This window comes from Alosa alosa, chromosome 18 (assembly GCF_017589495.1).
Source record: "Alosa alosa isolate M-15738 ecotype Scorff River chromosome 18, AALO_Geno_1.1, whole genome shotgun sequence".
NCBI classification, from domain to species: Eukaryota; Metazoa; Chordata; class Actinopteri; order Clupeiformes; family Clupeidae; genus Alosa; species Alosa alosa.
The window spans coordinates 7,494,661-7,508,912 of record NC_063206.1 but is presented as its reverse complement, the minus strand read 5'-3'; the positions used below and the strand labels follow the sequence as shown (position 1 = coordinate 7,508,912).

Here is a 14,252-nt window from a genome sequence, read left to right as displayed (position 1 = left end):
ACCCGCCATCGGGCTTGAAGACGAAAAATCTGAAGACTCCTTCCAGAGTGTAGAGTTTGAAGACTAACCGGTTGCGTCTCCGTCTAAACGGCTAAACCAAAGATCCTTGATTACCTCTCTGGCTAAACTGTCAAATTAGAATGTCTGCGCGTGACGTACCGGGGGTTCTATCACACCACCACCCAGCGGTCTGGAATGCATATCCAATCGAATATCACATACTCTTGCGTCTTCATATAAAAAAAAAGATATAGATTTCCCTCTGAGAATGCTCGTCTAAACGCGAATAAAAAAATGAAGACGAGACGCCACTTCTGCGTCTTCTCTTTTCATCGTCACCGTATAAACGTAGCCTGAGGGGTCTCCAGACTCTGGGGATCCTGGATGCTGTCAGCTACATCACCAGCGTTTCAGGGTCCACATGGTGAGTCTCCTCATGAAACATTATAGAACATTCATCCGGTTGGTAAAAAAGTAACATCTCTCAATGGCGTTAAATTAACTCAAGAAACAACTTTCAAAGTCAGTGTTTGACATTTCCTTGTAGCGGTTTAAGATACAGTAAGTAAATAAGTAAATCTACATAAATAAATGAAAATTGATAATTAGATGTAGCTGACACTGCTTTTGCAATCAGAAATCAGTTTCTTTGACGCTTACCAGACAAGGGCAGCGTGGCCTACTGGTTAGCGCTTCGGACTTGTAACCGGAGGGTTGCCGGTTGCCGACCAGCAGGAACGGCTGAAGTGCCCTTGAGCAAGGCACCTAACCCCTCACTGCTCCCCGAGCGCCGCTGTTGTAGGGATAAATGCAGAGACCAAATTTCCCTCATGGGATCAAAAGAGTATATATACTTACTTATACTTATACTTACTTAATTACCACTCTAACCTGCCTCTTACCATTATTCCATATAACATTATATGCCTAATCACATGACACATTGGCATTTCATAGGGCCATGTCCACTCTGTATGAGAATTCTGATTGGTCAAAAGAGGACATGGGTGTGGTCACTGAGCCAATGAAGATTGAGATGATCCAGAGGTACAAGGACATACTGTCCACTGAGAAGATCGGTTACTACAGAAAGGAGATGGAGCAGAAGGAAAAGGAGGGACATCCAGTGTCCTACATTGACATGTGGGGTCTGGCTATCGAACACCTCATCTATGGTAGGGTACTCATCTATGGTAGGGTATGGGAAGGTACGGCAGAGTGTACACAGGAGGACAAACACTAAGACACACACACACACACACACACACACACACACACACACACACACACATAACACACACACACACACACACACACGCCACACACACACACACACGTATGTGACATGTAAATGATGAAATGCAAATCCTAGAGCCAAGTGTCTGCTCCTTGCAAGTGCAGAAATGGGAGAGTACCCTCTCTGACCAGAAGAGGGCGGTATCAGAGGGACAGAATCCTCTGCCCATCTACACAGCTGTGAACATGAAGAGTAGCCAGAAAGGCATCAACGCAGAGGCCGGCAAGTTTCTAGTTTTAATCTCTGTTTTCTATTTTTAACGAAAATGTTCACTTGGCTCATGAAAGACCATTCCACAGCTACAGCCAAATGTGCTTGCAGATCCTACAGACGGTGTAGTTCTTCATCTATGGAACTGTGTGGCTCTGTACCACCATTGTGTCTTTGTATTGCAGAATGGTGTGAATTCAGCCCCTTTTGAGGTGGGTATTCCAAAGTACGGTGCATTTGTGCCTACTAAGCGCTATGGCAGTGAGTACTTCCTGGGTCACCAGCTCAACAACCTTCCAGAGAATCGTCTGCCTTTTCTGATAGGTGAGTGAAGCATGAATGAATGAATGAATGAAGCAAGGGAGGATGGGTGTGTATGTGTGAGTGAGTGAGAGAGAGAGAGATTAGATTTGCACCCCCAGAATTATTTTAATTTGTTTGATGTGATTTCCTGTATTCTGGTGCATTTTGGGTATGGCCAATACTAAATTCAATCAGATTTATAGCCTACATCCTGATTTTTTGATATTGGGGCAATGATTCCATGCAAAGGCTTGGGCTTCAGGGCCCCCTGACCCCTTGGGCCCCTGGACCTGGGCCCGGTAATGCCCGTGCAGTAATCCATCCCTGACTATGACAAATGCTGAAATCATTTTCAAATCTCCAGCCACACTGTGTGGAACACTGGTTTTGTGATGCTGTTGTTGATACGAGAGGCTTTTGACATCCATGGAATATTCAGCAGTCCTATTGGACATACCTGAACCTAAAGCTTGAATTAAAGCAACACAATGTAGTTATTTTACCTTAAAATAATGATGTCAAACTCTTTTGATGATCCACAAACTTGTAATGGGCAGAATTGCGACTCTGTTAACACCGCAGTTTTGTTAACCTGTCTGTTTGCTTCTCAGGTGCTGAAGAAAACCCAGAAGCACTGCACTGACCACAGGATCCCGTTCCCTCACATCGATTTCAGCCGTGTGGAGAATGAGCCCATGAAGGAGGTGTATGTGTTTGAGGACAAGAACAATCCCAAAGCTCCCATTGTGGTTCACTTCCCCATGGTCAACCTCACCTTCAGAAAGTTCAAAGCCCCAGGTTAGTGGACACCAGCCCAACTACATTCTTAACGTTGTTGATAGTTGGACTATGAACATAGAAATATTGGGCTCCCTGGCATTTTGTTTTAATATCAGACATTTACATTGACTGGCAAGATCCAGGGTCTCCACTCTCATATATTAGATTCCCTGCATCTTTCAGTGTCCACCCTCGTCCCCTCGTTAAGCTCTTGGGTGTACTTGTGTTTTGGAAAAGCAAACCAGTGGATGTTTCAGCCCAGTTGTATCATAACCTCATCTTCCTGCTTGTTATTTGAAGGAGTCAAGCGAGAAGGGGAAGATGAATTGAAACAGGGAGAGGTGAACCAAGGACTCGCCATACCTCACCTCGCTTACCAAACTGGCCTACCAGCCTGAGGACTTCCAGAAGCTGATGGATCTTACTTGCTACAACGTCCTGAACAACCGCGACATCCTGCGGTCAGCTCAACGCAGAGCGCTACAGAGAGAGAGAACCTATGTGGACGGGAGCAAGGACCACCCCTGCTCCTGAACAGATCCTCCAAATTGTGTATTTTTGATAGGAAATAGAAATTATACATACAGGCATAGATGATGAAGTTTATACATAGATGTTTAATTTATGTCAAACTGTATGGCTACACTGGTTGAAACATATTCCATTTGTACATTTTCCTTGTGACTGGTCACACACAACAACAACAACAAAAACATCCAAATTTGTTGACTGCAGTACATCAGGTAATCATTTTCTTAGGGTCTATTAGTCACTTCATTGGATTAAAATAATGCAAATGTATTAAGATAAACACCATGGAAATATTAAGCTTAAGTAATTGTTGTTTAGTCATTGATTAATTTAGCAACTAATTTCATTTGGACAATTTGGAACCAGAAATATGTTAATCCTGTGTGATGAAATTAATAAAGTATCTTTGTAAAGCCTCGAACAGAAGCAGCTATTGAAATGTGTAAGTTACAGCAACCCCTATGGAATATCATGAAATTGCTGTTTATCCAGAATGTGGTAATGATGCAGCATTTCATGAAGTTTGAACCTTTGTGTGAAAAGATATCGGTCACAGCCAGGTCGTTGGCGCCTATTTTGATGACAGAGCCAAATTAAGATTTAGGAAATTTGAGTTATTCTGGAATTTGATCTAAGCATGCCAAATTTTAAAATTGTCACTGAAGCGGTTGAGATATTGTAACGCATAAGTTGCAGTGTCCTCTATGGATAGTTGTAGTGGCCCCTAAGTTATTCAGCTACTCTAAACTCTTACTGGCCTTAAATTCTGGTGGGGCTACAAACACATCAAGTTTCATGTGTACAGGTTCGCCTGGGTATCAATCCCCGAAAATCTCTGAGGATGGGCTGTGCCACTATAACACATTGGATATTTAAAGTCTAAAAAAAAATATTTTAGTCTATTTATATAGCACATTTTTAATGCAAAGCACATTTTATTTATGACAGGATATTTGGACCATTGCGGGTGGCATTGAGATGTTTTACAATAGTGGTGGGTTTTTTTTTTAGTGCAGTGGCAAATCTAATGCCAAGGCCTAAGGCACAGCATTAATACCTGGCTGGTTTCTCACCAATGATGCCAAGCCACTCAGCCAGGGAGACACGTGGCGCCCCACTGGGTGGTGTCGGTGATTAGGAAAAGGTGAGACAGGGGCCTGTACGGTCTTGCAGTAAGTAAAGTCAAAAAGTCAAAGTACACCGGTTTGCAGCTCAAGTCATAGCAACATGGCAACAACACGACAGGACAGTGCACCACAAAGGCTTTAGCCATAGAGCCTTAGCCAACATGCAAATTCATAAACAGATGTCATTATGTTTAAAAAATAGCACTAGTGTTCCACAACCCTGCTCTTCCCCTCTTAGTGTTATTCTATCTAATGGCATTAATTAGGGATGAATGAGCGTAGTTGAATATATTTAAGCCTAATCAGTGATTATGGTTCTTAGCATTTTGTCCAAGGTGACTTACAGTAGCATCAATAAACATTAGGCTACATGTGTGCGTGTGTGTGTGTGTGGCGGGGGGGCTGCTTTGGTGCTGAGGGTCTCGGGCTAGTAAAACATTGTCTGTTGACTGTCTTGGGCTAGTAAAAAATGCAAGGTTCCTGATCCATCATGTGCTTGGGTGGGTATGGTGATGGGTATTCAGGGGAGTTGGCGTCAGATCCTGGGGAGTTTGACTGGGTGGTGCATGGGGTGATGGGGTGGGGATGGTGATGGGAGATTAGGATTAGTTACCAGTCCTCCCAAACAATCTATATGCCCCCCTCCCTTTGCAAATTAGCAATCAGTGCAAATCATCAAAATTCACCCAAAATCATTTGTCATGCACAGACTTGGAAAATAGTTTAAAAGTATCAATATAAAACTTCACTGTCTATAATATACAATTAATTGCAGAAAACCAAGTGAAAGGCATGTTTGAGCAATAGCTGGGGTCATTATGGGGCAGGTGCTTCCATAAAAATGTGTATGAGATGGCGAATCATTGAGTATTGATGAGGTTCTTTTCCACATTTTTTTTTACTTCAGTTGCAAATATATACATTTTTTTTTTTTTTAACTATAATGGCAAATGACTATTTCTAATACATCAATTAAAAATATTTTAATATTTAAAATCTTGAAATATGATCTGTCCCTGAGTTCACTGTCCCCCCACGTTACAGTACTTCTTGAAAATCCTTCTGGACACACCCCAAAATGTTCTAGGCTCTCAGGAAGTAGAGCACCTACAAGGAGCTGAGTTTACCCTTAGTTTTACATGCAGCAGCCTGTTGTTGAGCTGGTCCAATATATTTTTTGTCGAGGTTTCCTAAAACGGCATTATTTGCTATGAATGTTCCGGATAGGCTAATGCGTGCAGCGAGAAAGACTTTACGGGGCAGGTGTCCGAATACAGGGCATTCCCAGGACGACAGGTGACAACTCTTTGCCAAGATATAGGGTGGCGCTTGCTACTTCAGTTTCAGACTGATATTGGTGACGCACCGAGAGGTAGGCTGCGATCATGCCCAAGGTAAGCAGGCAATAAGCCGTCGTAATCATAGTATAAAAAGACAGCCTGTCCACTGCATTAGACTATGCTGGGAATCGCATCGTTGATATCATTGACTACCTGATGTTAATCCAATCGGATCCTCCCTAACCTTTAATTCACGCAAAGATTGTTGCCTTGTCCTAGCCCAGGGGTCGGCCACTTTTACCAAATTATTATTGTATTATATGTATACAATGTATTATTTTTTTAATTTCAGAAGAGATAACGACGGTTAGGGACCGTTTGTTATTTATAAACGGGGCCACCGGAGTAAAATAGGGGAGGGTCATGTCTTTTTATTCTTTGTTGAGGGGAGGGTCACCTAACTTTTTTTTGTCTAGGAGGGGGGGTCACCCATCTTTTGTATTAATGAAAACAGCAAAAAATCAAAGTGGCTTGTTTGATTGTTGATTTCTGTCGGCATATAACGTTCTATTTCGTTCCATAGCGCTGTCAACATTGAACAATGAAAATAAAGGAGATTTCCTTTTTAGGTTTCTCACGCAAAATACGGAAAATGTCAACATCCGTCCCCACGTTGGAAGGGGTTGAGCAACAAAGTAGCCTACTTTATTCACGCCTAACAGCCTATATCCATTTGGTCAACTTTATCTAGCCCTAAAAAAGCTAAATTTAACTTTGGTTTACTTAGTTTACCGTGTAGCCTAGCCTAACTTTAAACAGTGTGCATGCTTATAAAGCATACTTGTGCTTCATTCATCCACACATCCAGCTCCTAACGTTTTGACAAGCATTTCTACCAATTGACCTTGTTCCTGCCCATCTCTAGCTTTGCTGTCTCCATCCTTTCTGTTTTTGTTGTTTGCAAAAATATATATAGTAGGCCCTATTTATTGGTAACCAGCAACAAGTGCAATTTGTTAATCGCTGTCATTCTCTCTCCTGCCAACAAAAATGTGTTACGTTCCAAGTAGTGCGTAACTCCAAGCAAAACTGTGATATCCATAACGCTAACTAAATACCCCATGGCATTGTGTTGACGTTATGGATGTGACAGTTTTGCGCGGAATTGCCCTGAAACGTGAGCGCAGGTTTGTCTTTATATTTTTCATATGTGAGAAAGATTTCTTACATGCAAGTGGAACCGAACAGGGTTAACACAGCAACTCGTTGCAGTGTGCGATATATAACGGGCAATAATGACACGCTGCACTGTTTGTAACAGTGCCTTTAGCATTGCCCATGGCGGGTTAAATGATAGCAAAAAACATGTTTAAGTGAGTTTAACTAGTGTCAATTCATGTACATGAAAAGTGAGTTTAACTATGGGCGTAGATTTAGGGTGGGACGCTAAGGACTAGTCCTAATCAATATTTTAAGATGACAAAATTGTCCCCACCAATATTTTAGCGAACTTATTTGTGCTGCTTATCATTCCGACAGCCAGCACAACAGTAAAAGAAACTTCGTCATATGATTTGCTGAAAAACAGAGGGGGAGGGGGAAGGGTTATCTGACATGCACGCTACAGTAGGCCTACACGCACGGAGAGTGTCAAAGCACAGGCTACTTGTTTGCACCGGCAGTCAAGCGAGCGGGTGTGTCAACGACAACGGTAAGTTAGGGCTGTCTGCCAAGCCTATCCCAAAAAAGGCCAGAGTAAAACATTGTGATATTCCCTTTGCCCTTCAGCATGTACATGTTTGCCCCTTTTTGTGATTTGTAGATCAGCTTTGCCACCCAAAAATACGAAGCTTTTTCATTGAGTCTAGGCAAAATAATTAGCCATACAAACTGGCAACTGGTGACCAGGCTTTCAAATGCGGATTTTACTGTTTAAAATAGCATATTACCCAGGATATTGTCACAGCTAACCTAGCTTCTGTAATCTTTCAACCAAAGTTAGGAGTCATGTTGAATAAGGGTGTGCTGCACGGGCAGTCACATAGGCTATAGTCATTATCACTGACTGTTAGGCTAATTGGGCTACCAATCTTGCAGTCGCAATAAACAATGGATCCGAGATATTTTCCTGTTCCTATATTCTGTTTATGTAGGCTAATGTATTTGTGAATGTAGCCTGCACAATGCAAAGAAATAAAAGATAAACTGGTGCATTTCCATAGGCCTACTCATAGAAATGAACATTGCGAGACACTTATCTCTTCTATGATCTCATCCCATAAAGATTTTCTTTGACTTGTTAGTTTTTTTTTAACATTTATTTTATCTAATGATATAGCAAACATGATTAATTGAATCCACATGTCCTTGCGAAACTATTTTTCAGCATTCACGTTCCTCTTAAAGTGACAGGCACTCAATTAGATTTACACACCAAATGTGATGATATAGACAAGTGTAGCCTAATAATTTAAATATCAATATGATGTAATCAAATTACTAAATATGTTTAGCTATTAGTAATCATGCAGATCATAAAATACTATAAATAATTCTCAATATACATTTATAGTTTATATGAATTGCAAAATATGAAAAAGAAACCTATGACAACCATCACTTTCTATGTGTGTGTGTGTGTGTGTAGGGTCAATCAAATTCTATGATTGCCACTGATGTGAATGATCTCACAAATCAGAGTGGAGTGCACGCACATCTCCAAATTTAAACAGGTGCTGGGTATAAGGCTTAGCCGACAGGGATACCTGACGAAGACCTCTGGTCGAAACGTTGTACTAATAAACCACTCTGGGAGCTTATAGAAACAGTGTGCGGGTATCTTTTTATTTTTCAATGATCTCACAAATCACACAAACCAAATCAAATTTTAAAAAATCGCAATAGTATCGAAATCGAGATTCTTCACTTGCTATTGGTATTGAAACAATAATGTTGGTATCGTGATAACAGGAGTTGTGGATGTGTCCCCACCAAAGCTGAGACCAAACCTACGCCCTTGAACTAGTGTCAATTCATGAAAAGACGAAACTACAAAAATCTACATTGGTGTACTGACTAGACATTACATTAGGCCTATTTATTTATTTATTTATTATTATTATTATTATTTTATTATTATTATTATTTTATTATTATTATTTATTTTATTTTTATTTATTAATTTTTTTTGGGGGGGGGGGGGGAGGGACTTCGTGATACCTCCCTGAAATGACTTTTTGCAGATGTCTGTTAACTGTAGGCTATGTTATTTGCACACCTATGAAGAAGATCCATTTTTTTGGCCGTATCACACTTGTATAGGCCTATTAATTCGCCGAACTCGTTGTGAAGTTTAAATGAACGGTCACGTTGCATCCGAGCTGTAAAATGCAGACGTTCAGAACATGGCAACATTGTAGCATATGACGGAGGTGGCTTTTAGCTAGATGGATGACAGCAGGCTAAGTAAAATAGTGATGTTTCAAAACTAAGGTTCATCAGAATCTTGGGATACGCCCGCTTGACAACGGGAGAGATAGAACTAACGACTGGCCTTTGGCCGTAGCAACCATCCATTTAGAACTAGTAACGGCAGTTTGTCCTGCAAGTTGAGAAATTAGTTGATATGTGTTGGAAGAAAGTAGTTCTACAAACAAGACAAGTTTTAGCGATTAAAACTTTTAAATTGTCACGGGAAATGAGCACAATGCAAGTGGCAACAGTGGAATAAGCAGGGACTCCACGGTGGTCTGTTCAGAAGTTAATGCACTTATGAGGTTTAAACAACCTCGACCGTCCATTAACTTCTGTGAACAGACCACCGTGTCGTCCATTATCCCTTACTTAACTTCCGGGAACTATTTGAGGCTTCCATTAGCTGCCATTGTTGGAAAAAATGGAACATTAGCGTCAATGGAGTTGTCGCAAATCTACCTTTACTATGGCTCTGGGTAGACCTATATTTTCATTCCGTTTTCAATGGCAAATGCCAAAACAACCACCAGTGGACAAAAAGAGTATAAGGCCTACATGTGTACTGTTAAGACTCGCCATAGAGAATGAATGGGGAAATTAGGCTACGGAGTTTATAGTTTGACGATGTCGTAGGCTACTCCCGTCAGTCCCGGCATCATGGGGGGGGTGGGGGGGCCGGGCCCGTCCTGGATGAGCTTGGCTGCACCAAACATGGAGGTATTGGCACCAACCAACCCCACTTCCCCACATAGAGCTTTTTACCGCTCCAGGGCCGAAGTTATCATAACTTTGGGGCTAACTCCTTAACACTCTATCTGAAAGTGGTTAGCAAATGAACGAGGATATTGGTTTTATCTGCGGATTTATTTTTGCATTATTTTGAATATGACTCGCTCAAGACTCAACAGCACGTCTACTTTTTCCACACGCATCTCAGTTCTAACACACATATCTCCTCTCGCTTTCTCTCTCTCCATCCCTGCGCACGGTGCTCTCTTAAAGGAGCTGCACCATTTTACAACAATTGCATCTACATTTTCATATTAGAATGTTTTGTCAAGTGTATCGTGATCAATTTAAGTTCCCGTGCCCCCCCTGGAAGGTGTAATGCCCGTCCGTGAATTTGTGTCTGCCGCCGGGTCTGACTCCCGTGCGGGCCGGATGCAGACATGTTTTGGAGGGCCACCCAAAATGCGGGCCGTAGTTTGGGGACCACTGGTCTAGTTAAAACTAGGGAAAGCGATGCTGGATGATGTTGCGTCTGTTTAGCCTTTAGTTTCTTAGCAGACGGTTTTGACCAACGCTTGCTATGTCACCAAAACGAAATACAAAAAGAAGAATTTTGAACCTGACTTTGTTCAATGTTAAGATTTCTGTACTTCTGTACAAATGATTGCATATTTTATTAGATAATTGATAAATTACATGTAATGTTTCACAAAACTTCCAATACAAAACATTAGTGGCATAATGTAAATAATCAGCTCTATTAGTTAAGATTCAATATATCTCTGCATAAGCGTATAGACATAAACAGGGTGATAACAAGCTAATACCAATGGAATGCTATCACTTATTTCCTACCTCTAGGGTGGTATATACATTGCCAAAAATTACTATGAGACTTCCCCTCAGATGGTATGACCAACCTCTCTGGCTTAATGGGAGAGAGAGAGGAAGAGGGTGCGTGAGTATGAGCGATAAAGATAGAGAGGCTGTGTGTGTGTGTGTTTGTGTGTTTGTGAGAGAGACAGAGATAGAGCAGGCCTCAACCATAAACAGATAATTTCCCACTTCACTCTGTGCATTTCATGTGCACATACATCAGAAATAATGAAATAGCCTACACAAATACATCAAACACATAGCAGCTACTTCACAGTTTCAGTTTAAAGAATATTCAAGAGTTTGGAAGTAAAATTGATGTTGAAATATTTATTAAAGCAATACTCCACCGTTTGGGGAAATACACTCATTTTCCACCTCCCCTCGAGTTAAACAATTGAGTTTGACCTTTCTCCAGTTTATCCAGCCGTTCTCTGAGTCTGACAGTAGCACTTTTAGCTCCAGCTCATTGAATCAGATTAGACCGCTAGCATCTCTCCTATAAAATTATTATTATCATTGTATAATAGGGCTGTCACTTTTGTGAAAAAATCCTGTTCGATTTTTGAGACATCGAGACAAAAAAAATCGATTTTTTTTTATGTCTAAAGACGTTTTCATTTTCAACGCCAGATATAGGCCAATCCGCAAACAATTAACAGGCATTAGTACGAACGTAAAGAGGGCGCTTGTAGACGCAAGCCAGCAATATTTCTGATGATTTATTGGCGTGAAGTTTCGTGCACAATGACAAACAGGAGTGCAACATTCTCGAAAAAACAATAAGCCGAGTGGACTGCCACTACATCAGTGACAAACATGACTGCAGGCTTCAACGTAGCGGTGTCTGTGTTTACGATTAGAAATGTCAAACAAATTTCGCCTACGTAGAACTCGATTGCACAGTTTGCATAGCGCTTTGTTCTTCTCCATAGTTTGATATATATTCCACATCGAACTCCTCAAGTTATTAGGGCCTATCACTCATCTCTCTACATGTCGCACAGGTTGATCGCGTTGTCCTCCATTTTTTGGCAAAACACGAGCAGCACAGCAGCTGATTGAAACAGCTGTTTCCGGTGCGTAAAATGGGTGGGAATTTTCTTTTTAGCTTTTGCAATGCTTACTGCACTTCGGAATTCTTTTATATTCTTATATTCTTGTTTGTGATTTTGTTACATCTATCTTTTTTATTTGTTTAATCCGTTCAAAATTAATAGTGTATATTTGGTTAAAATCGATTCCCTATTTTAGTTTTCGAAACTTGTGTTGTTTGGTCCAATCGATTTTCGAACATAAAGTGACAGCCCTATTGTATAACCATTTGTGTAAGCAGAAATATTGTTGTGCTGAGTTCTAAGAAAAGAGAGTTAAAGTTAAATGTTGTTGTGCTAAGTTCTAAGAAAAGATAGTTCAAGTTAAATGTTGTTGTGCTGAGTTCTAAGAACAGAGAGTACAAGTTAAGTGTGCACCCAGACAGACAGGAACTGCACCCTGTCTGTGTGTGTGTGTGTGTGGGTGAGTATGTCACAATAGACCTCTGAAGTTCGCCTACAAAAAAGCTACCATCTTTGTCCATATAAGGAGATCTGGTATCTTGAGATTTTTCCTATGGGAAAATAACATGGGGATTTTGAATTATCACACCTGTTAAACTCTCCCGGGGACGACAAAATCGGAAATGCAGACGTTTTCCCAAACACACTTTTGTCATCTGCCTTCGAGTAGACACTGTGATCTCCGGTTTGTGAAGGCGGCACACTTTGATTTTTTGCTACCCCAGAGCTAACGTGCAATGCAACTTGTGCAATGCAACTAAGTGTGCCGTCCGCACGTACCAGTGATCACAGTATCCACTCGAAGGCAGAGGACAAAAGTGTGTTCAGGAAAACGTCTGCATTTCAGACTTTTTCATCCCTGCAAGAGTTTAACAGGTGTGATAATTCAAAATCCCCATGTTATTTTCCCATAGAAAAAATGGCCAGATACTGGATCTCAAAGATGGCAGCTTTTTTGTAGGCGAACTTCAGAGGTCTATGAAGTCACTATGTCTTGCTTCCTATTTTCTGTGTGCATCTGTACAATAAAAGACACAGCTTTTGGGCTGCAGAGTCAGAGACTGATGGTGTGAGGAATTCTTCCTTACATTAGCAGGCTCTCCTCTTGGTACCAGAGTTTGTGGGCAAAGCCATACTACGTGTTGTGGTTCTTGTATCTATATGCAGAGCCGGACAGTAACGGAGTACATTTACTTGAGTACAGTACTTGAGTACAATTTTGAGGGATCTGTACTTTACTCGAGTATCATTTTTGGGGAGTACTCATGACTTTACTTAAGTACATTTGAGAGGCAAATATTGAACTCTTTACTCCACTACATTTCTATCCATAACCGTGAGGTCCCGTTACTTCTTCTAAAAAGAAGGAAAAAAGAAAAATCTATCAGCAATCACCTTCAGCTTTCCGCCAAAGTCAACTCCATGGTCAGATTTAGATAAGAGACAAAACCATGGACGAAACAATGGATGAAGACGCAGCAGGTCCATCCCGGGAATGTGCCAACCTGTGGCCCCACCTCGCCAGACTATTTCATTTTTCTGAACAAGTTAATGATAGTTTTTGCCTTAAGTGTTTCAATTACAAAATAGTATTTTGTATTTGAAATACATATTTTAAATACATGTATTAGAAATACTGCCCATTCCTAGCAACATGGTAAAAAGATGAAAATGACTTGATTTTACTTTCAATTCATTAACATTCATTCATTAACATTAACATTTTTCATAACTCTATGTAGGACGTTTCTGTACATAAATGTAAGCACTGTGGCAGTAATATATTTCAATATTTGAAAAAAAAAAAAAAATGTAGGCTACTCTTGTACTCTTGATACTCAAGTACTTTTAAAAACAAGTACTTCAGTACTTGTAGACAGTAGACATCTGACTGTTGTACTTTTACTTGTACTTGAGTAAAATTTAGCAAAGGGTATCTGTACTTTTACTCAAGTAATGAAGCTGTGTACTCTGTCCGCCTCTGTCTATATGTTGGGGTTAAATTCCCTGACAGTTACCAACAATGTTAACAACAAACTGAGCTTCACTGCTGCAAACAAAGTTGCCTATATGCTTCGCCATATAACGAACCAGCTAGCCTTGTGATAACAAAATCTTTACCTTTTGTTTAGTCCACTGAAAGTCATCCACATATCAAACGATTAAATACACAGTTATGGAGGAATTGTTTTGGGGAAGCAGTTGCACCCGCTTTTGCTGCCTTTAAGCCACGCCACGCTCTTCATCTAGGCATGCGACATCATTAAGAAAAGGACACGCCACTGTAAAGAAACGGATAGGCTAAAGCAGTGGTCCCCAAACTTTTTCTTCCGAGGGCCAGCTCACTATGCCTGGCTCTAAGAGAGGGCCAGAGACTCTTGAGTATATTAGTAACCATAAATAGCTTAGTGCTGTGAACAACAGCAGTCTACCTTAGTTGAATATTCCATTCCATTTAATCATAGGCTGCAATTTAATACCATTGTTAGCTGTGTTTATATTGCAATCATGCCATATCAGTGTAAAATGTAGCTCAAATGAAATAATAATAATAAAAAAATAGCATTCCCAATAGTATTAGCAGGGA

At 40.6% G+C, this 14,252-nt stretch overlaps 2 protein-coding genes and 1 long non-coding RNA gene across 3 annotated transcripts in view; all 3 read left to right on the top strand.

The window, feature by feature from the left end:
* The first annotated feature begins 288 nt into the window (after positions 1-288).
* Positions 289-1,515, top strand: LOC125311689 (cytosolic phospholipase A2 zeta-like). The gene is made up of 2 exons (XM_048269964.1): positions 289-1,175; positions 1,402-1,515. The coding sequence occupies exons 1-2, from the start codon at positions 962-964 to the stop codon at positions 1,422-1,424; spliced, it is 237 nt and encodes a 78-aa protein (XP_048125921.1). The 5' UTR covers positions 289-961; the 3' UTR covers positions 1,425-1,515.
* Positions 1,516-1,528: 13 nt separating this feature from the next.
* LOC125311690 lies at positions 1,529-3,532 on the top strand. Its single transcript, XR_007196509.1, has 3 exons — positions 1,529-1,831; positions 2,422-2,608; positions 2,891-3,532. It is a non-coding gene; the product is annotated as an uncharacterized LOC125311690 (long non-coding RNA).
* A 1,828-nt stretch (positions 3,533-5,360) lies between these two features.
* pla2g4f.1 (phospholipase A2, group IVF, tandem duplicate 1) overlaps positions 5,361-14,252 on the top strand; it is a 46,338-nt gene continuing 37,446 nt past the window's right edge. Inside the window, exon 1 of the mRNA XM_048270130.1 lies at positions 5,361-5,642. Coding sequence (XP_048126087.1) covers positions 5,634-5,642 — 9 coding nt within the window. The 5' untranslated portion in view covers positions 5,361-5,633. The remainder of the gene's footprint in view (positions 5,643-14,252) is intronic.